This window comes from Cnephaeus nilssonii, assembly GCF_951640355.1.
Source record: "Cnephaeus nilssonii genome assembly, chromosome: 5".
In the NCBI taxonomy this organism is placed as follows: domain Eukaryota; kingdom Metazoa; phylum Chordata; class Mammalia; order Chiroptera; family Vespertilionidae; genus Cnephaeus; species Cnephaeus nilssonii.
This window is the reverse complement of record NC_137076.1, coordinates 6,607,018-6,630,214: the sequence shown is the minus strand read 5'-3', so window position 1 is coordinate 6,630,214 and position 23,197 is coordinate 6,607,018. Positions and strand designations below refer to the sequence as shown.

General features: G+C 50.9%; 1 protein-coding gene and 1 pseudogene across 7 annotated transcripts in view; one reads left to right on the top strand and one right to left on the bottom strand.

Annotated features, from left to right (window-relative positions):
- Positions 1-23,197, top strand: part of LOC307100408 (glyceraldehyde-3-phosphate dehydrogenase-like) — a 1,087,365-nt pseudogene that overhangs the window by 972,090 nt on the left and 92,078 nt on the right. The window lies entirely within an intron of this gene.
- On the bottom strand, positions 2,366-23,086 carry MGAT1 (alpha-1,3-mannosyl-glycoprotein 2-beta-N-acetylglucosaminyltransferase). 6 transcript variants are annotated; one of them, XM_079772805.1, is made up of 3 exons: positions 22,824-23,086; positions 21,284-21,716; positions 2,366-4,938 (listed from the first exon to the last, which is right to left on the bottom strand). In XM_079772805.1, the coding sequence occupies exon 3, from the start codon at positions 4,820-4,822 to the stop codon at positions 3,479-3,481; it is 1,344 nt and encodes a 447-aa protein (XP_079628931.1). In that variant the 5' UTR covers positions 4,823-4,938; positions 21,284-21,716; positions 22,824-23,086; the 3' UTR covers positions 2,366-3,478. The 6 variants fall into 6 exon arrangements, with proteins under 6 accessions (XP_079628931.1, XP_079628933.1, XP_079628929.1 ...); XM_079772807.1 differs by having other exon boundaries at positions 22,831-23,086; XM_079772803.1 differs by lacking the exon at positions 22,824-23,086 and adding an exon at positions 22,567-22,687.

The window sequence follows — 23,197 nt, the reverse complement described above, 5'->3', positions numbered from 1 at the left end:
TGTATGTATGTATATGTATATTTTTATTGATTTCAGAGAGGAAGGGAGAGGAAGAGAAATAGAAACATCAGTGATGAGAATCATGGATCAGCTGCCTCCTGCACGCCCCCTGCTGGGGATCAAGCCCGCAACCTGGGCATGTGCCCTTGACCGGAATTGAACCCGGGACCCTTCAGTCGGCCAATGCTCTATCCACTGAGCCAAACTGGCCAGGGCCTATCAGGAGTGATTTAATTGGGTATTGGGTAGATATAGTCTCATGCGACTGGATGTGGCCAAATTGTTTTCTGAAAAAGACGGAGCGTTTCCTTCTGCAGCGGTGAGAAGAACCGTTTGCTGCCTAACCACCAGAAGCAGGGTTTATCCCCTCGAGCTTCTATCCACTGGAAGTTAACCATCGACCAGGGGAGGCGAGTAGCGGGGCAGGGAGCCACCACTCATTCCTAAGCCTACAGGCTCAGGGGCCCAGGAGCCCCTCCCCAAATTCAAACCCGCAGGAAGGAAGAAGGCTGGGGAAGAGGGGGCTCTGATCCGGCACTAGCGCTCAGCGGGTCCCTGGAGACCGCCCCTGGAAGGAGGGCACAGGCCAGGACAGGTCGTGGGCTCACCGCAGGGTAAGAAGGGGAGGAGGGGTCTCCTGGTGCCACTCGGGCAGGGCGCCGACCCAGCTCTCCTTGTCGCATGCCCAGAAGCCTCCAGGGCACACAGCTGGCGTCTGTGAGCCCCACCAGACAGGCCATGCCTGCTTCTCTGAGCCAGCCACCTGCACGTTAAAAACTGGAGCACATCGCTCTGACCGGGGGTTCAGTGGTTACAGCATCAGCCTGCACCGCAGGGTCGTCCAGGTTTGATTCCCCATCAAGAGTATTTTTGTGTGTCTCGGTTGCGGTTTGATGCCCGCCTGGTTGGGGCGGAGGCAGAAGCAACCAATCGATGTGTCTCTCTCACATAGATGTCTCTCTCCCTCTCTCCCTCCCTCCCTCCTCCTCCTCCTCCTCCCCCCACTCTGTTTGACAATCCATTAATGAAATCAAGTTGGTAGGTCACAGCAGCATTTAAATAAACTGGCGAATAGACACTCTCGGAATGCATTACACGATGTGGGTGAACAGTTCCAGAAAACGTTGGCCAGTATGTACTCTGAGTGGCAGTGTAAAAGGCATGCACACGGGGGCCCTGGTCACTGCCACGGCTTACCAGGAGGGCATGAAAAGTGCATACTAAACCTGACACGCTCTGAGGCCTGCATGCAGCCTTAAAAACTCAGAGACTCAAAGTAACCACATAGGATGGTCTGAAATGAAAACTTTTTAAAAAAATCCTCACCCGAGGATATTTTTTCCATTGATTTTTTTTTAGAGAGAGTGGAAGGAAAAAAGGAAGGAGAGGGAAAAAGAAAAAAATCTATGTGAGAGAGACACATTGATTGGTTGCCTCCTGCTCGTGCCCCAACCAAGGCTGGGTATCAAACATGCAACTGAGGTAGGTGCTCTTGACTGGGAATTGAACCACAGACCAACATTCTAACTACTGAGCCAAACTGGCCAGGGCTGAAACTAAGCCTTTTAACTAAAAGCAGTTTATGGTGGGTAGTCATGTCCTAGGCTAGACTATTCCCTGACAAAGGTCAACTTTCACCTGGAGCCTATACCTTTGGAATGTCAGGGTAACTTGCCTTTTTCCTGACCGCTCAGGGCAGACACTACAAATCCTCTCATTGTTATAGTTAATTGCTGACTGTTAACTATCCTGCACCCACCTAAGTAAAAGAAGCACGTGTCTACCATTTTACTCTTTATGCAATCCCAGAGGTTTCCCGCTTTGCTTTCTCCCACCTCCCCTACTCTGTCACCAAGGATCTCAAGTAACCCACCCACTCAGGTCCTCTCTTTTGATTGTAATGTATAAAATAACATGCAAAACTGCCATTCTCTGGAGCATTATCTCAATCCGTTGAGATTTTGCTTCCTGGCACTTGTCTACAGGCTGGAATGTTTCCCGGAGGTCAGGGGCAGTCCCGAGGCCCAGAAATGCTGCCTGAGCCAGCAGAGGGCACCCTGCACACAGCACCCACTTGAGCTCTCCTCCCGCCCCAGGGCTCACCGGAAGCCAAGCCCACTGAGGCCCCACAGCCCACCTCTAGAGATGATTCTAGTCCTGGATCCTGTCCATAATCAGGCCTGGACTTTGTTTACAGCAGACTCCTCAAGCTTTCCTGTGCTTTGCCCCGTCCTCGTCATCTGCTTTCCTTCCTTCAAACGATCCACTTCCTCTTGCCTGCTCAGCCCTTCCTGTAGTCTTCATTCTTCCCTCTTTTCCTTTCTTCCTCCACCCTTCACCTCCTTTTCCAGGACACACACACACGTTTTTCAGACAATTCAGCCTTTTATTTTTGAAAATAATTCTGTAGCTTCCACTTTCTTCCATGAACTGAGGTCGGGCAAGAAACAAAAGCACAGACATTGCTCTCTAAGCCCCCATCTGCATCCTAACCTGAACAGATACAGGGTGTTGGGGGCTGGGGGGTGGCAGGAAGGAGGGATGTCTGGGTCATCCTGTCCTGGCTGCTTTGCCTCACACTGAGGGGACCTCTAAAAGCCAAGGGCTCAGGGAGGAGCCTGTGCAGCAAACCCCAGGGGGAAAGAAACACAGGAGCTGACCTCCCTCCCACCAAGCCAGCTCAGAGCCCTCCTGGGATGACAGGAAAGGACCCGCTTGCAGAAAGGAGGGGCTGAGGGGCAGCTTGTTTCTTTGAGGCAGGATAAGAGAGGGTGCCCCTCACACCAAGCTTCCCCCATCCCCTTCCCCCACTGCCAGGGATGAGCTGAGGAGAGGTCTTACTTTTCCCCTTCAATTTTCCATCTTAGAATCATAACTGTTAGGCTGCAGGGAAAAGAGCTGTGATAAGGAGAGAGGAAAAGGGGGAAAGAGGCGGGAGGCATAAACCCTGACAACCTAACGAACTCCGCCCAGACCTAGATGACGAAACCCCTTTGCTTGGTCTCGTTCTGGCCACAAATCTGTCTGTTCTCTTCTCACCGGACCCAGCTCCCCCTCCAAATGGGGGCGGGGTCAGGCACAAGAGAAGGGCCCATACCGGCTGTGAGAGCCAGGACAGGGAAGAGAGGCCTGGGCAAGAGAACTCATGTTGCCAGCCGCTCTGCAGATCCCCCAGGAGGAAAATTGGCACATACAAGCTGTGGCCCCAACCAGCCCAGCCTCTGCCTACCACACGTGACTTCTTGCTCAATACCCCCAACGTACCCCAGGAAGTTTCCCCTGATTTGAACCTCTCAAGAATGGGCGAATCATCTTCACCTTCTCATCTGTGCACTCGAATGCCACTCAAAAATAAAATAAAATAAAATAAAAAGATAAATGGACCCAAGAGAGACACAGAGAGGAGGGTGCAGCCAGGACCCGCAGTCTGTCTCAGCATGTGACGTGGCAAGGCAGGGGCCGGGAGAGACAGGCAGCGCTAATTCCAGCTAGGATCGTAGCCCTCCCAGGTTTGCGGGGGTGCCAGGTGGACACGGCGGCCCCGGAACAGAAAGCTGACGATGCCCCTGTAGCCGGCCCTCGGGACCCCCGACTTGAGGTCATCCATGACTCCTAGGGCCTTGGCGAAGGCTTTGAAGCTGTCCCTGCTGGTGTACTGCACCCGCACCTCCCCCAGTTCATTCCGCTCACTGGTCCTCACTTTCTCCACCTGCAACAGAGGGGCGCCATAGACGCGGGCAAGGAAATCCCTGTCATAGGACTCCTGCCGCAGGTACGACAGATTCAGCTGGGTGAAGGGCACAAAGTGCTGGTTCAGCTTGATGAACTTGAGATGCTGGTCAAAAAACTGCCCGTGGCTCACCCCCTTGCGGCCGAAGGTCATGGTTCTGGAGATCTCGGGCCGCAGGCAGGCCCGGCCCTGCCGCTGCTCAGGCCGCCGCATCCAGTCATCCCAGAAAGCCTTGGGCCACTTGGGCTCCAGCTCGGCCCACAGCTCGGCCAGCAGCAGCCAGCCCAGGCCGGGGAAGAAGTCGGTGCGGTAGAGCAGCTCCGGCTTGCTCGAGTCCACCATCTGCTCCTTGCCGTTGTCATTCCAGGCGGACACACACCACAGGGAGGAGTCAGCCCTCAGCAGCGGGTATGTGGCCTGGAAGTACTCGAAGAAGTCCGGGGCCACCTCCAGGTCATCCTCTACCACCACCACCGCGGGGAACTTGAACTTGTGGAAGACCTGGCCCAGCGCCCAGCGGTAGTGGCGCGCGATCTTGTAGTAGCCCTGGAACTTGCGGTGGTCGGGTGGCACCGCAATCGTACTCAGGTCGGGCTGTCGGATGTGTGTAATGGCGCTGCCATAGGAGGCTATAACCTGAGCTGTCTCCTCGTGCCCACAGTCCTGGCTGACGATGATGGGGAAGCGCTCAGCCGAGGGCCGATAGTGCAGCAGCTTGTCCAGACAGCGCCGGACAGTGCTGCGGTCACAGGCGATGACCAGGACGGGGATCACGGCCGGCGGCAAGGTCACAGGCCCTCGTGGCGGCACAGGTGGGACCGCAGTGGGCCCCCTCCACCGCTGGCCACGCCGCACAGAGTACTCCCAGATCTGCTGCAGCAGCCCCCGCTGCCGCTCCAGCTCCACCTCGGTGTCCTCGGCCAGGCGGATCACCTCGCGGGTGAGCCTGGTGGGGTCGTCATCCAGAGCGCTGTCTGAGGGCAGCCTGCTGGGCACAGGGCGCGTCCAGAAGAAGAGCAGCAGCAGGGCGTTCCAGGCCACAAAGAGGATGGCGCCCCACAGCACAAGACCTGCGGACTGCTTCTTCAGCATCCTGGCCCCCGCGGGGAGCCACGAGGGGGGCGCTCAAGCTGCCCTGCTGGCCGGTCTCACTCGCACCGTTCTAGGGATGTGTCCTCTGGGCTTTGGGATTGGGAAGCAGCATGCACCTAGGGAGAGAAGAGAGAACAGCAGCCATCATCACAAAGGCATGCGGCAGCACGGGGTGGGGTGAGGGGTATGCCAGGAGCAGGTGAAAAGCACAGGAGGCACGCACTCCAGGGCTCTTAGAAAAGAGCTGCCCATCCCCTAATCTGGGTGGTCATCTGAGAAAGAGAATAGGACTGGGACAACATGCTTCCCCATTCAAAAATGAGTTTGGCCCAGTCACGGTGGCTTAGTGGTTGAGTGTCGACCTATAAACCAGACCAATTCCTGGTCAGGACACATGCCCAAGTTGCAGGAGGCAGCCAGTCAGTGATTCTCTCCCATCATTGGTGTTTCTGTCTCCCTCTCCCTCTCCATTCCTCTCTGAAATCAATCAAAATATATATATATACACTAGAGGCCCGATGTATGAAATTCGTGCAAGAGTAGGCCTTCCTTCCCCCGGCACCCAGGACCAGGCTTCCCTCGCAGCCCCGGCTTTGTCCAGAAGGACATCCAGTCTAATTAGCATATTACGCTTTTATTATTATAGATATTTTTTTAAATGAGTTCGTGAGTCCTCAGAAAAGCAATACCTGTATACATTTGAAGGGTAAAGTGATATCGGTGAAGAAAAGAAGCAAAGGAACCCCACCTCCCCCTTCCCTACAGGACAGATTTCATTTCCCACATTCTAGCCAGAGCTTAGGGGGAGGGTGGGTGGGACCAACTGCCTCCCATTATCAAATGAAAATGCCCCAAGAGCCGAAACTGGTTTGGCTCAGTGGATAGAGCGTCGGCCAGCGGACTGAAAGGTCCCAGGTTCGATTCAGGTCAAGGGCATGTACCTTGGTTGCGGGCACATCCCCAGTAGGGGGTGTGCAGGAGGCAGCTGATCGATGTTTCTCTCTCATCAATGTTTCTAACTCTCTGTCCCTCTCTCTTCCTCTCTGTAAAAAATCAATAAAATATATTTTTAAAAAAAGAAAATGCCCAAATATTACTGAATTAATCAAAGTCAAATATCACACTTCAGGACTAAAGCCAGCACCTTACTCAGTAAGGAAAGACCGGGGCATTCCCACCAGCAATGCCAAGCACATGCGATCTACATGGCTATTTACCATCCTGTTGGAGGGATCAGCGGTGCAACTGGAACACAGAACATAATTAAAAGGGAAGGTGTGGGAAAGAGGCAAACTATCCTATTTGCTGATTCTGTGAGAATATGCCTGGAAAATTCTAAGAGAATCAATGATAAAACCAACCCAAACAATCAAAGAAATGACCAAGGTTTCAGGATATAAAAATTAACATACAAAAATCAATAGCCTTCATACCCACAAATAACTCATTAGAAGAAACCATACATGAGAAAACCCTATTTCAACAGCCATGAAGATAATAAACTATTTAGGAATAAATTTAACAAGGAATATTCAAAACTTATATGAACAAAACTATATCTCCTAAAAGACACAAAAGATTTAAAAATCCCTTGTTCTTAAACAGGACATCTCAGCATAATAAAAATTCTCAATAAGGATACCTTTCTATGGAGCTAGATAGACAGATACTAAAGTTCACATGAAAAAAATTAACCTGCAACAATATCTAGAAAAATAATGCAAACAAGGAGGGGAGGGACTAGCTCTACCAGATATTAAAATGCTACACATTACAAAGCCTCTATCATTAAAACTATGTAGCCCTGCTTTGGCCTGTGTGCTCGGTGGTTAGAATGTTGGCCTGCGCACTGAAGGGTGGTGGGTTCGATGTCTAGTCAAGGGCACATACCTGGGTTGCAGGTTTGATCCCCGGGCCCCGGTTGTGACGTGTGTGGGAGGCAACCAATTGATGTGTCTCTCACATCAATGTTTCTCTCTTTCTCCTCCTCCTCCCCACTCCTTTTCACTCTCTCTAAAAATCAAGGGAAAAAATATCCTCTAGTGAGGATTAACAATAACAAAACAAAGAAACTATGTAGTGCTGGTATGTAAATAAACAGATCATTCAATGGAATAGAATTTAAACTCCAGAAATAGACCCAACTACACATAGAAATCTAATGTTTAGAAATCCTGGGGCAAAATATGGTCTTATTACTAATAACAACTATATAGATATTTGGAAAAAATAAAATTAGATCTGTATGCAAGAATAACTTCCAAGTAGCTCAGAGATTTAAGTATAAAAAACAACCACGATAGCCCAGCTGGTGTGGCTCTGGTTGAGCATTGATCCATGAACCAGGAGTCACAATTCCATTCCCAGGCAGGGGCATGCAGGAGGCAGCCAATTCTCTCTCATCATTAATATTTCTTTTTTTTTTTAATATATTTTATTGATTTTTTTTTTTACAGAGAGGAAGAGAGAGGGATAGATAGTTAGAAACATCGATGAGAGAGAAACATCGATCAGCTGCCTCTTGCACACCCCCTACTGGGGATGTGCCCGCAACCAAGGTACATGCCCTTGACCGGAATCGAACCTGGGACCCTTGAGTCCGCAGGCCGACGCTCTATCCACTGAGCCAAACCAGTTTCGGCTCATCATTAATATTTCTATCTCTCTCCCTTTCCCTTCCTCTCTGAAATCAATAAAAATATATTTTTAAAATAAAATTAAAAGTAATATTAAAAATAAAGTACTAGAAGAAAACATGGATCAAAACCTCTAAAACTTGGGTATAGGGAAAGGTTTTTCTAAACATGATTCAAAGACCTGATGCAATAGTAAATAAAATACTTTCGCAAGGCTAAAAACACATAAGCCAGTGTGGCTCAGTGGGTAAGAGCATCATCCTGTACACCAAAGGGTGCGGATTCGATTCCTGGTCAGGGCAGGTGCAGGAGGCAACCAATTGATGTTTCTCTCTCACATTGATATCTATGTCTCTATGTCTCCCTCTCTCTCTCTCTCTCTCAAATCAATGAAAAATATCCTCAAAAAACAAACACACACATAAGCCAAGTAAAAAGTCAAATGACAAACCAGAAGAGAATATTTGCAATATACATCATAAAGAACACCTTATAAAGAACTTAAAAAAAAAAAAAAAACACCTGAGAGCAAAAATGGCTAAAAATATTTGTCTAAAAAACAAGGGCAAAGACACTAAAAGGTCCCTAGACATATGAAAAGATGATCCATAATAAGAAAAATGTAAATTAAAACCAATTGAGATAACATTCCTCACCCATCAGACTGATACAAATGCAGAAACTTGTCCTTCCATTCTCTTAAGTGTCAACAGAGAAAGGAAATTCTTAAGTTTGATGATGTCCAACTATTAGGGGCTTTTTCTTTTATGGATCATGCATTGTATCTAAAATCTCTGTCTAACCCAAAGTCACAAAGACTTTTCCCTGTTTTCTTTTTTTTTAATTTTATAGTTTTAGGTTTAACACTTAGGTTCATGATTCATTTTGATTTAATTTTTGTATATACTAGCAGTTTGAGGTATGAAACTAATATCCTTTTATAGCAGTTTGTCAAAATGCTAAACAAGAGAATTACCATATGACCCAGCAAGTCTACTCCTAGATATATACCCAAGAGAAATGAAAACATATGCCCATAGAAAACCTATATGGAATGTTTATAGCAGCTTTATACATAATCACCAAAATCTGGGAACAACCCAAAAATCCATCAACAAGGCACTATGAATAAACAAATTGTGATTTACCCATACAATGGAATAATATTCAGCAATAAAAAGGAAGAAGCTACCGATATACACAATACATGGATGAATCTCAAGTAATTAAGCAAGATGTGAAAGCCAAAAAAAAAGTACATACACTATGAATCCACTTACATAAATCTCAAAAAATACAAAGTAACCTATAATGAAAAAGAAAATCAGTGGTTGCCTGGGGATGGGGGCAGTGAGGACAGCGGGGGAGGAAACTGGGGGGTGGATATGTGACAAGAGTTTCATGGGTATATATACATGTCCACACTTATCATATTGTACTTTTTAAATACATATGTGCAGTTTACTATATGTCAATTACACCTCAATTAAATTGTGGGTGTTTTTTTTAATGACATATTTGGGTCAAATGACAAAACTGGAATATGGCGTGGGCAACAGTAGGTTTACAATTGTGATGATTGAAAAGCACAGAGTTTATTCTTTTATTTAAATTATTTTATTCTTAATTAATTGTATTTTCCAAACAAACAACTGTAAACCTACTTTTGCCCACCCCTGGGCACAGCAGTTAAGGGCAATGGGATAATCCCTTTGTCCTGAATTCCTCAATCACTCAACGACATGCAACACACACAGGCTCGGGAAAGGGGCTGGGACACATACCCAACAAGAAAAACGCAGTTCCACTAACCCCTCACCCTGCCAGAGTCCATGGCCTGAAAGGATCTACTACACCCTCCAACTCCTGGACAGCGGCCATTCCTGACCACGTGAACCCTCTCGTTGGCCTTCCTGCCTCTGGTCTTGCCCTTTACACCCCGAACAGTCAGGTACGTGCCTTCCTATGCCAGCTTCTCTGCCAGAGACCCTCTGCCTCACAGCCCAGTTCTCTAATCCTAGTCAAAACCTGGTCCCAGATGCAATCTCTGCTCCTGGGCTCTCAAGCAGGCACAGTACCAAAGGGACTGATCCTGAAGAGCCTCTAAGGGACCTGGAGACTCCCTCAGTGCCTGCCGGCACCGAACACCTGTCCTTCCTCCCAGAAACCATCCACCTGCGGCTCCACACCCCCAGTCTTCCCAGAAACCTCAAGTCCATTTCCGTTTCACGGGGTCATTAACTTCCTATTTTATCAGTGATCATACACCACTCAGGCTTTCCTACAAGAGACAGACACATGGATTTCCAGTTTCTTCCTCTCCCCCCTCAGGATGTGGTCCATGTTTGAACCTTCACCATGCAGATCAAAGCAATTTCGGAAGGCCCTCAGCAGACCGGATTCTTAGCAAGTCCGTAAACATGACAGTGGCCCCATGGCCAACAGGAAACAGCTGCCACAGTGCAGCCAGGCCTCCGCCTTAGCACTCCGGCCCTTGTTCGCCAGCCCAGGACCCTTTTCTCTAACTTCCCAAACAGAACTTGCTCCTCTTGCCATAAAAGAACACAACACACCCACCCCCAGACCCCACAGCTTCCCCACACAGGCTGTTCCAGAGTCCCAGTGCCGTTTCCTACTGCTTGTCCACATATTCTCCAGAGCAAGACTGCCCACCCTCTGGTTGTGGTGCATGCACACACGTGGGTGCATGCACTTCTAGCAGCTGGCTGTGCCCTAGGGATGAGCAGGCCCAGAAGGCCAGGCTTTTGGCCAGCAGAGCCCACATACTCCTCCAGGAAGCACTGCTCTGAGCCCTAGCATCAGGAAGATATGGGAGTAACAAGGGCAAGCCGGAGAGCCTGGGGCCATGCTTGGCATCACCCCACATTTCTTCACATCTCAGAGACTCAATTTTCTCACCTCATCAATACCCCATTGGATTGCTGTGGGGATTGGGTGAGATAATCCCTACCAGGTGTTTAGAACAGTGCCTGGCACATGACAATATACACACCAGCCAGTCACTCATTTGTCCCCTGTCTGCGGGCTTGCTTTGCTCCACTCGACTAGTTTCCTTCCAGGCCCCAAACACCCACGCCCACCTCAGGGCCTCTGCATGTGCCTGATGCCTGATCTGCTCTTCCTTGTCTTTGCCTGGTGCGCTCTGACTTGTATTATCTACTAGGACAACTTTCCTGATGTCTAAAGACTAGGTGAGCTCCACCTCCCCTTCAAACCATCAGCACCAGCACCTCTTACTCAACATCTGTCAAATCTCCTCTTGGCTACAAGCTACTTGGGGATGAGGATCAGCTGCCCCAGTGTGCCAAACTGCTGTGCTGGGATCCTCAACATTCAAGAGATATGCCTGTGACCTAAAAACTGGCCACACACCCACAATCCCTTAACTGCAATTCCCAAGTCCACAGAGAGCTGAAAAACAAAAGTTTTCTACACTCATTTGCCAGTAAAATCCAACTTACCTTCATTTGGTGAAATCTGATCTAATCTAATGTGAGGCTATTTATAGTCTTTATTAATCCCACTTAGTGTGACTAGTCATGCATTTTGCTACAGAAATAAATATGTTGGATTATGGTGTGCTGCTCCAGACCTTACATCATAAATGCACCAGATTGTTATTTAGTTATTTATTTACACACATGGGGGTGACATTGGTTAATAGGATCATATAGGTTTCAGGTGTAGATTTCTGATACAAGATCTATATATTATGCTCTGTGTCCCTCACCCAAATTCAAATCATCTTCTGTCACCACATATTAAGCCCACTTCACCCTCTCCTTTGCCACTGGCAACCACCACACTGTTGTGTCCATGAGTTTCAGTTTTATATCCCACAGATAAGTGAAATCCTATGGTTCTCAGATCATCTTTTTTTAAAATTTAATATGCTTTTATTGATTTCAGAGAGGAAGGGAGAGGGAGAGAGATAGAAACATCAATGATGAGAGAATCATTGATCGGTTGCCTCCTGCACACCCCTACTGGGGATTGAGCCAGCAACCCAGGTATGTGCTTGACCAGAATCAAACCTGGGACTCTTCAGTCCGCAGGCCGATGCTCTATCCACTGAGACAAATTGGGTAGGGCTCAGATTATTTTTTTAAAATCCAAAAAATTCTAAATTCTGAAACACATTCAGCCCCAAGAATTTCAGAATTATGAAAATGAAAGCAACAGTTACTCACTGCCATCATCCCATTTGAAGGCCTCAAACCCTTTAATCTGAACTGTTTTTTCCTATTATAAAACTAGAGGCCCGGTGCATGAATTCATGCACAGGTGGAGTCCCTCGGCCTGGCTAGAGATCGGGGCTGTCACGCCCAGTCCCGGGGTCTGCTGGCCAGAGGGGAGGGACCAAGGGAGGTTAGCCGGCCGTCAGAGGTTGAGCATCTGCCCCCTGGTGGTCAGTGCACATCACAGCTATGGGCCAGTTGTCCGGTCGTAACAGTCGCTTAGGCTTTTATGTATATACTAGAGGCCCAGTGCACGAAATTTGTGCAGGGGGGGTGTGTCCCTCAGCCCAGCCTGCACCCTGTCCAATCTGGGACCCCTCGAGGGATGTCCGACTGCCCGTTTAGGCCCGATCCTAGGATCGGGCCTAAACGGGCAGTCGGACATCCCTCTCACAATCCAGGACTGCTGGCTCCCAACTGCTCGCCTGCCTGCCTTCCTGATTGCCCCTAACCGCTTCTGCCTGCCAGCCTGATCACCCCCTAACCACTCCCCTTCCAGCCTGATTGATGCCTAACTGCTCCCCTGCCAGCCTGTTTGCCCCTAACTGCCCTCCCCTGCAGGCCTGGTCACCCCTAACTGCCCTCCCCTGCAGGCCTGGTCCCCCCCCAACTTCTCTCCCCTGCAGGCCTGGTCCCCCCCAACTTCTCTCCCCTGCAGGCCTGGGTCCCCCCTCAACTGCCCTTCCCTGCAGGCCCGGTCACCCCCAACTTCCCTCCTCTGCCAGCCTGGTCACCCCTAACTGCCCTCCCCTGCAGGCTTGATCACCCCCAACTGCCCTTCCTTGCAGGTCTGGTCCCTCCCAACTGCCCTCCCCTGCTGGCCATCTTGTGGCAGCCATCTTGTGTCCACATGCGGGGAGCCATCTTGTGTGTTGGGAGTGATGGTCAATCTGCATATTACTCTTTTATTAGATAGGAATAGAGGCCTGGTGCACGGGTGGGGGCCAGTGGTTTGCCCTGAAGGGTGTCCCGGATCAGGGTGGGGGTTCCCTTGGGGTGTGGGCCACATGGACAGGACACCTTTAGGTATTCCAGTTGACTAGACATGGAGAAAGCCTTTCAGATGATCCCAGCTCAGCCACATCTGATTGCAACTTCACCAAAGACCAGGAGCAAGAACCACGTAGCTGAAGTAGGAATAAAATGATTCTGTTGTTTTAAGTCACTAAGTTTTGGGGTGATTAATTATGAGGCAATAAGTACCCAAAACAATGAGTAAAACAGAATTTATGCAGCCTTGACAAGCAGGGCAAGAGTTCTTCCTGCCTCTGTGCTCAGGCCCCACGACCAAACTCTGAAGGCCTGCGTCTACTCATATCCCCTTCCTTATTAGATATCTACTGCTGAATGGAAACACTGAATGGCTTAAAACAAGAGCAATCATGTATTCCCTCTCACAGTGTCCATCGGTCAGGAATTTGGACAGTGGGACACAGAGGGCATGACCTGCCTCTGCTCCACAATGTCTGAAATCTCAGTTAGAAACCTCAAAAGCTGGGGATGAGCTCCCCTAAATGCTTATTCTCACATGTCTGCAGATTGATGTTGGTGTTGGCTAAGACAGTAGCTTGGAGCACTGGCTGGAACCCTCCACGGGCTTCTACATGTGGCCTAGGCTTCCTCTGAACATGATGGCTGAGTTCCAAAGGTGAGAGTCCCAAGAAAGACAGCAAGCTAAGGATCGTTTTCAGGATCCAGCCTTGGAGCATGTCTGCCTTACTCACAGGTCAGCAGAATCACAAGTCCCTGCCCACATTCAAAGGGGAAGAACCACAAACCCCACCACCGGGTGGCAGGAGGACAATGTCTGATTGTAACACGTGGAATGGGATATTTATGGGTGTGCCATTCTGGGAAAATACAATCTGCCACACCTTCCTTTCTAAAATAGATCAACTGTCTATAACACTGACTTGAGTCTCTCATGTTCTGTTATTAATGACACTTGTCTACAAGGCACAGACTCAAAACTGTTTTTGACTTGCTAGAGTTTTTCTTTAGGGAAGTAACATACAGCTGGTCCACACCACCAAGTACAAAGACACCTGCACCATAGTGGGAGCCTTTTTAGTTTATAGAACCTCAGCCAAAGCCCAGGAAGCACTGGGAAAGCCCCACCATCCCTTATGGGTCTCCATTTCTTCATCTGAAGGGCTGCCTAGGAGCTGTGAGATCCCTTTCTAACACTCTAATTCCACGGCATTCTCCAGCCAGTTCCCTCTTTCTGGTAAAAATGTTTCTTAAATAGCAAGAGAACCCCAGAGAGTCAACTTCCCATTGTAGGCAATAATGGAGAAGTAAGATTTAGTTTTTTAAAAGTAGAGGAGTTGAAGGGATATTGACAGACTTTCCCTTCTATTTCTGCCTTGCTTAGTATGTTAAAAAGCACTACCTAGCTCTAGACAGTTTGGCTCAGTGGACAGGGCATCAGCCTGTGGACTGAAGGGTCCCGGGTTCGATTCCAGTCAAGGGCACATGCCTAGGTTGTGGGCTCAATCCCCAGTAGGGGACATGCAGTAGGCAGCCGCTCAATGATTCTCTCTCATCATTGATGTTTCTATCTCTCTCTCCCTCTCCCTTCCCCTCTGAAATCAATAAAAAATCTTAAAAAAAAAAAAAAAGCACTACCTAAAATATCCAGAAAACAGAGAACATGGCACAGGTAATGAAGACCTAACTGAATTACTTCTTGTTCATTATTAGACCTCCACTAGACTCCTGTATCGCATACCAGGCTCCATAATTTCAGAAGGATGGAAGAACTGAAAGGGAGTCAGAGAAGATACACTAAATAATTCAAGGGCTTAGAAAATAAGACCTAGGACAGAAAGGGTGCAGGTTATTATCCTGGAAAAGAAAAGGCAAGGGGGAAGTATGATGCTAGCCCAGTGGTCGGCAAACTCATTAGTCAGCAGAGCCAAATATCAACAGTACAACGATTGAAATTTCTTTGGAGAGCCAAATTTTTTAAACTTAAACTTCTTCTAGTGCCACTTCTTCAAAATAGACTCGCCCAGGCCGTGGTATTTTGTGGAAGAGCCACACTCACGGGGCCAAAGAGCCGCATGTGGCTCGCGAGCCGCGGTTTGCCGACCACTGTCTAGCCCAACAAAAGCGGGAAGGCCTGGGATTCAGGCCATCCAGCACCAGCAAACAGGTAACCCTGGGCAAGTCACTTGACCCCTTTGTGACCTGGTTCCCTCATTTGAAGAGAGAGAGGGTTGATTTGGATCACCAAAGTCCCTGATCTCTGATAATGAAGAGAAAGTGAGTTTGACCTGTCACACATACCACTGAGGTTAGACAATGCGTTCTAACTATAAGAAAAAGGACACAGAAGTGGGGACCCAGAGCTCAATGGTCTCCAGGAATGGGGTCAGGCAGCAATGATTCACCCCGGGAGGCAGGTCCTGGTGGATATGACATCTAAGAGAAAAGGCTACATATTCTGAAGTGCGCTGCAAGAATTTTTAACACATGCAATACCTCGCTATGTAGTCAGAGGCACTGACCTCTTTTCCTTAGATTGTCAAACACAAAAAGGACAGCAGCCACCACAACAATAACCATCTGGTGTGAATGAATCAAAATGATACCTACTTTTTTTGTCACATCATAAACATTTTTGGAAATTAGTTTATGTGTGCCATGAGATGGAAGAAGATTGAAAATCGCTGTTCTAAAGCAAGACTAATGAAACACACCACAGGAGCAAGGGTTAACCCAGGTGGAGCCTCGCCCGGGCTTCGCGGCTCCGTGGAGATGCAAACCAGCCTGCACGGTCCCTCCTGCTCGTTTACAAGATGGGACCTCGCACGTCTCAGGAGCCCCTACTCTACACCCAGCAGCAAACAGGAAAAAAGTTTTCTGGCCAATTTACATATTTTCCCATTAGGTTCATTCTTCCTTACGGCTGAGAAGAAAGAACCCCTGTAACTTGTGGACAGGACGCTGGGGTGGGTTTGGGGAAAGGCCACCTCGCATTCTGGCTCCCCAAACCCTCCCCGGCGACCCCACCTCTCCGGCCCGCACCCCCGGACGCCCTGCGACCGAGTTTCACAACCGCCTCCGTCCAGCAGCTGGAGGCCCGCACTCCCAAAGCGGAACCACGGCGCCACTTCCAGCTCGGGAGGGGCGGCGGCCGGGCCCCGGCGGGGCTCGCGGGCACCGGAGCTGTCGGGCCACGAAGGGCTCGGAAAGGGGCAGCTGCTCCCGCCGGGACCGGAGCCCAGAGGCGCCCTCTCCACTCCCGCGGGGCCTCCCTTAGTCGGACCCCGTCACCTCCCGGGACAAGCTCCCGAGCTGCCGAACGCCGGCTTCCCGGCCCCTACTCACCAGGTCCTCCCAACTTCCCGGTTCTCAGCTCGGCCCGCCTCGGGTGCGGGGAGCGAGCCTGGCGCCCGGCGCCTTCCGCCTGCCCGGGCCGCCGACGGGCAACGTGGCCCTTCCCCGGGGGCGGGGTTGTCCGGGGGCGGGGCCAGGGGGCGGGGCTGGCCGCCCCGACTCGCCCAGGCCGCTCCTTCCCCGCCCCTTCTCGCCCTGACAGCCCGTTTCCCCGGGGCCCCCATTCCGGGAGGCGCTGTGGAGGCAGCTGTTAGATTGGGCCCTTCCCGGCTCGCAAATGCAACTGCACCGGTCGCTACCCGACCCCAGCGACACCCTCGACCCCTCCAGGCCAGACTTCTCCCGCCTCTCTCCCCCCCCAGCCCCGGAGTTGGGGAGCAGAGCCCTGCCTGAGAGGCGGGGCAGTCCTGGGTAGTGCGTTTGCCAAACTCTAGGCCAATAGTCTGGGGTCCAGCTCTCCTGGACCCGCAAACGCTAGCTAGCTGGCTTCCGGGAAGGAGTCAGGGACAACAGAGGGGCCCTCGTACAGTGTTAGAAGAGGAACCAGGGCGCCAAAAGGGAAGGGCGGGGGGGGGGGGGGGGGGGGGCGGCGGTATGACACCTGTTGCCCAAAGCAGGAGAGGGCCAGCTGTGGTTTCTTTCTTTCTTTTCGGTGGGGATTGGGGGTGGACGAGAGCTGTTAGTCTGAGTGAAAGCAGAGACAGACATGTCCCTAGGGTAGAACCACCCACCCAGCTAGGGAGGAAAGGACTCCATCACAGGATTTTGTGAGAGCCCTGTGAAAGGGGGTGGGGGGCAGCATCCAGAAAAGCCCACATGCCTGTGTCTGACATGAGAAGTGAGGGTGGGGAGCTGAGTACTGACTGCTCTGTAGACTTTCCTGAGAAGGGCCAGTCCAGGGCAGCCCTAACATGTGGTCAGGACATACTGCACGGGCACCTCACCTCCCCACCCGCTTCCCTCCCTGCGGTGCAGGGCAGAGCAGGCTGACCTTTGTGGTGCTGGTTACTCACTGACTACTTGTTTCGACATAAAACGTGGATTTTGCAGGGTTCTAAAGAAACAAAAGGCAGGGCATGCCCTAAAGGCCCTACATGGACTAGAGGTGCTAAAACAGAAGTACACAGAGGCCTCCACAGGCCAGACCCCTCCCTCAGCCTCTCTCCTTTAACCCTCCTAGCAGCTCTGCATTATCATCCTGTTCCACAGATGAGGAATTTGAGGCTCAGGGTGAAAGTGCCAAATGATGAAGGTCATAAGACCTAGTAGGGACCTGGCTGAGTTTTAGACCCAGGCACCCCTGCCTCCAAAGCTGGAGTCCTCATGCACCCTTTCACGCAGTGCTCTCTGAGATGTCTGTATGTCCAGCATGATGGGCGCAGAGTGGGCAGCAGGGAAATCTTGGTAGAAGTAGTTGGAGCTGAGCCCTGAGAGAGCAGAGTGAGAGAAGAGCTGACACATCAGGGAGGCTGAACTGTGTGTGTCCCAGGTCTCCAGCTTAGCTGACTATGTGGACTATGGCAGGAGATGTGAGCCCATGCTCATGTGCCAGCCAGTGGCCAGTGTCTGCACCTCTGCCCTCTCTAAGCTTTTCCTCCTTAAGGGTTAGGGGAGGTCTACACACTCACACTCCATGTCAGAGCAAGAGGGAAAGCAATCTAGCTATACCTAATAAAAGGGTAATATGCTAATTAGGGCGGATGTCTTCCAGACAAAGCCGAAGTGGCTGCTCGAGGCTTAGGCAAGCCACAGATGGCAGCTGCCACTGCAAGGGCCCAAGGCTCAGGCAACGAGGGCCGGGCCGAGGCTCAGGAAAGCTGCAGTGGCTGCGAAGGCCAAGGCTCAGGCAGCCGCAGCGGCCGGCAGTGGCAGCAGCAGAGGCGTGATGAGGGCATCGCTTTTCCCTGATTGGCCAGTTGCCTCCCACAAGGGAGGCCAGACTGTGGCTTAGGACATCCCCTGAGGGCTCCCAGTGAGAGGGGGCAGGCCAGGCTGAAGAACCCCCCACTCCAGTACATGAATTTTCATGCACCGGGCCTCTAGTAGTTTCATAAAAGTGCAAAACGTTGGGAAACAATGGTTTGTAGTTCCAAGATATTAGTAGCTAAAACCACTCTTCAGGACAAAGGATATAGTGGGATGCTGAAAGGTGGGGAGACCAACCAACCCATGAGATGTCAGATTCCCACCTCTAACAATAATTCTCCATCTAAGGCAGTTCAATGGGGAATAAGACGGAGGACTCTGTGCACCAACACTCACACCTCATCACTACTGTCCTTTGTTTAAATTCCCAGGCTCACAGGAGGACCTAAGTAGAAACCAGCCAACTGCAAGAGGCCTGTCCCAGACAGAAAAGGTTGTTAGACAACTGAGATGGGCTGATGGAGGTTCATGGGGCGGGGTTTGGGGGGAATAGGACAGAAGAAACAAGGAGCCTGATTCCAGGGATGAAACTCAGAATTGATTATGTGAAAATGGAAGGACTAGAAGAATCTGCTTATAGGATAAGATAGCACAGAAGGGGCAATACTGTATCCTGTTCACCCCTACCACTTCTAAAAGATGACTGGAGGGATAAGGTGAAGGAAGTGAGAATTATTCCAGGAAACTGCCCTCCTCAAATCATGCCCAAGATAACCTGAATTTTTTTACAATTTGGAAAGAATTCATGCTCTGAACTTCAGACAGATCTTGGCTTGAAACCATCAGAAGTAAAAGACATGTTTTAAATCAATGTTATTTCTATTTTCCTCCTTCCTTCCTCCCAACATTTCCCACTCCCATGGAGACCCAGAAACTCAGCTCCTCAAGATCAAAGAAAGGAGAAAAGATTAACACAATTGTTATTGAGCAATGTGTGTGAAGTGGAACTTTTCATCAGCCACCTACAATTCCTTTTGGAAAAAAGAATATAAATAAGTTGAGGTAACACACACTCACATTTGGTCAAATCGGTCACTGGTCCTGGCCAATCGGCCTAAGCCCCCTTCCTGGTGCCTATGTGAGAAGGCCGACGGCTGTCTTGAGGGGACACTCTTGTGGAAGGGTCAGGCAGAGGGCAGGACTAGTGCTTTCTATGGAAATGATAGGGGAGAGGAATTCTGGCTCACTCCAAAGAAGAAAGCTTACCAGAGAGGCTGTATGGCCAAGTTCCCCTCCTGGGGATTTACAGCAGAATCCAGCCGGCCCTTGGCAGGTCAGATGCTATAGAAGCAGCATAGTACTGGGCAGGCACCCCCAGGCCTGCCATTCCATACTGAGGCAAGCCTTTCTTGCTCAGAGCTTCTGTAGCTTCCCTTCACATATCAAACGAGGGAACTAATCCCTCCTTCCTCCTCACAAGTGGTGACAAGAACTGACACAGCACAACAGCCTGGACACTTCATATAATGTAAGCACTAGGTAAATACAGCACAACTTCATGGTACTTCACGTGTTCTGAAGTACTCACAGGGCCACAGAGGCATCCTGGGAACCACATCTACCCGAGGGATTGTTGTGATCCCAGTTCTAAGCAGTAACTGACACAAGAATTTGCTGGGCGAAGCTGGGAGAGATGGCATCCCTTCCTGAAATCTGGACCTTCTATAGTAGAAACCTGGCCTCAAAGAGAGCTCCCCAGGCATCAGACCACAGAAGAAGGAACAACTTAGGACCAGTGACTCCACCCAGACCTGCCTGCCCCGCCCTCGGGCCATTAGGGAAGTCAGGGACTCCTATGGCAGGGAAGGAAGGAGGGGGTAAACAGAAACTGAATCACAGGTACAGGATTTTCAGCTTGCAAATGACCGTATTATTGTGCCACTGAATGTGAGGCCCAGATGTTTACACAGCTAGTTGGATGGAGGGATTCTCTAGTAGAGGGATGCTAGAAGCCGAGCTTCCTGCCCCTCACCCAGGCCACTATACCCCACTGTCTATCAAAATTCCCAATGCCTCTCCTTTCTCCCAATACTTTCTCCTTTGCTGTCACTGAGAAAAGCATCTGGGCCCAGGTAAACTGGAGTTCCAAGAAGGAACAGGCAGGAGGTGAGAAGGTAACTCTGAACAGGTCTTCTTTAGGCGGGTACAGAGCCTGTGAAGACATAAAGGGCTAAGAGATGGCAGTTAGAAAAAAACTGTCATCTTAAAGGGCAGGAGAGAAGACTAGGAAGGAAGGGAAAGGCCCAGTGCTCACTCCAAGAAATGGAGCTCCATCTGCTAACCAGACAGCTGGCCCTAGAGGCCTTGGGACTTAGACATTCCTCCCCGCTCTTGAAGAGCCACACTGCACACTGGCTGGAGAACCCTGAGGGCTAGAATCCCTCCATCTAAGTTCTTGGACCCATATACCTTTTCACAACTTGATGACCCCCGGTATTATTTAATAACAACAAGATGAGACAAATTCAGGGTAGGCTTTTAATTGAGGCCATTAAGGCTTTGCCAGAACGCTAATTCAATCAAAGAACAGAGCTTTTCTCTACGTAACAATTATACAAGCATATCAAACTATGTCAGTGTTACTGTGTTATATATACATGGCCCTCGACACTTGTCAAAATCTATCATTTCCTTTGCTCCTTGTAACCACCTGTGAGGGACTTGGAAAGCTAGTTATTCCCATGTTGCAGGTGAAGAGAGCATGGCAGAGATGAACCAACATATGTATCTAGGGTTGTACAATAAGAGAGCAAGAGCTAGAACACAAATCCTGTCTGTTCCTCTGCTCTTTCCATGAGGTTTCACAGCCTAAACTCCCTTGCAGGGGAAGGAGGAGAGGCAATTTAGGAGGTTACAGAGACCATCTCCAACCCTCTCTCAAGGCAGTTCTAGCTCCTCAAAACATAACAGCCTGCCTCCGCCTGGGTAATCCACACCAGCCTCTTAGTTTGGCCCCAAATGACTTGGATCCTACTATCTGTGTTGGAAAGGTCCTTACAGGTAATCTAACCCGACCTCCCTTCAGAGGGCTCAATTCTTTTCATGTTCTCCTTGGCCTAACCTCATAATTGCTGTTGCTCACAACCCCTTACAGGTCCTCCTTCCTCCGGGAGGAGTGGCTGGGAACAAGTCTGCACCCCGAGAGTGAGGGAGAGGTGAAGTTCCTGTTACCCAGCGGGGCAAGGGTACTCATCGGGGCACTTCCTGAACGGCAGCATCCCCAGACTTGCCCCACTCTACACTTTCTGCAAAGGAGCAGCAAGACACACAAGTGGAAAAGGAGACAGGAACCTTACCTTTCTTCTCTTCTCTTAGCTGCTCCCCTGGAGATCATCAAACCCCATCCAGCACTCCATTTCCAAAACTGAGAATCCCAAACCAGAGACACCAAACAAAGTGCAGCTTCTCTCCTCTTATCCGAGTCCAAAGTCCATGGCTGAGTGTACTCTGAGGGGGAGGAGTCTGGGGGGGAAGGGGTATGTCCAGACCCCTCCCCCCCCCTCTGCAGGCTTCAGTGTCCCTCCCAGGCGTCTGTTATAGCCCTTCATTCAGCTGGCTTATTAAGCCCAGATTCTGGTGATAGGCAGAGCCCAGGTACTATCCCATCTCTTGCTCAGTGAGGGGAGGTCATCCACTGTGAAGACTGGCCCATCTGTCTTCTGCTGGGGCTCGTGAGGAGAAACAGGCCTTAGAACCGGCATGGCCCAGGAGGCGGACTTCTGTGTTAACCTGCAGAATATTTAAACATTACGACACTTTCTAATCTATTCTATTCCCAAATGGATTCCCAAGAGTTGCTACCTAAATTAGAGCCCTTTATTATGCTCTACCATGAAAAGCCCATCCTTACACACTCAAAATACACAACGTATCTTTTTCACTCACATATGACCCCACTGTCACCCCATCAGTATGGCTCGGGATAAAGGAAGGACTGCACCTGCTCTCACAACAGAAAAGGAGCCAAAAGCACTGACGGTGTGTGGAGACTGTCTTCTAAGAAACGTGGAAAAGAGCATGCCCCTCCTGTCCTGTCCTGTTAGTGCCGCACTAATCGCCCTACATCTCCCAAGCTCCTTAAGGTGTTCAGTGCTCTAATCGCCGGCTCTCCTCGACGGAACTACATCCATTCAGACCTTCCACACGCTTTCTTTGCAACCGTCCCTCCACCCTCACCTCCCCCTCTGCTTCCAAAACTGTGCCAGGGATGTAATTCCCAATCGCTGTCAAACTCCTTCCCGGGGCCACTCCCAAGAGTGTTGGAGGCCCGCCCCAGCCTGCAGTAACCCCACAGTGTTCCCACCCCTCAGTCCCGGAGCCCACCCGCTCGCCCCTCCCCTCTAAGTTTATTCCTAAACACACACACAAACACACACTCCCAGTTCCTTCCTGCAGGGGCGGGGCGTCCACAAGACCCCCACCCACACACCCCGCCAAGAATTTAACTCCTCCCACTCCTCTTCTCGGAAACGCGGGGCTCTGGGTTCACCGGAAAGGGGCTGACAGCGACCCTCCCTAGACCGACCCCCACCCCTCTACCGCCGGGGCGACCCTCGCCCTATCTGCGCGGGGCCGTTACCTCGGTCCCGCCCGACCAGTCTCGGCAGGAAGCCGCGTCCCGCCCGGGGTCCGACCACAGGCCCCATTCCGGGTCCCCAAGGCCGGCCCAGGCCCCACCCCCTCGACCCTCGGCAGCCCGGCCCTCCCCTCGCGCTCCTCCCCGCCCCTCCCCATCCACCGCAGCCACTTCCGCTCGTCCTCCGGAAGTGAGCCCAAGGCAACTGCCACCTCCCCTCTTCCCGCCTTATCTACCCCACCACCCCTGCCCATCACCACCGCCAACTCGGGAGCATGAGACGTGGGTCTGCAGGGCCTGAGGTGGTTCTACAGTCACTGTTCACAGGACTGACGGCCAGGTGTGGACGCGGCGGGGCCTGGGTGGGCACAGAGCTGGGGGGCTCAGGTGCTGCCGCGCCAGGAGGGGCGGAGCAGAGTGTGGCGAGAGCCGGCGGAGGCTTCACGTCCAGCGGCGCGGGAAGGAGGGCGCATGCGTCACGAGCCTCCGCCTGTCGCGAGTGTTGACGCTAGGACGGCGTGGCTCGGCGGGATGTTGGCGGGGAGGGGGCGGGGCGAGGAGGGCGGAAGTTGGGGCGGGGCCTGCGCGCTGCCTCCTAGTCCCTTTCTCCGACCTGACATCGCCTGGCGGCCCT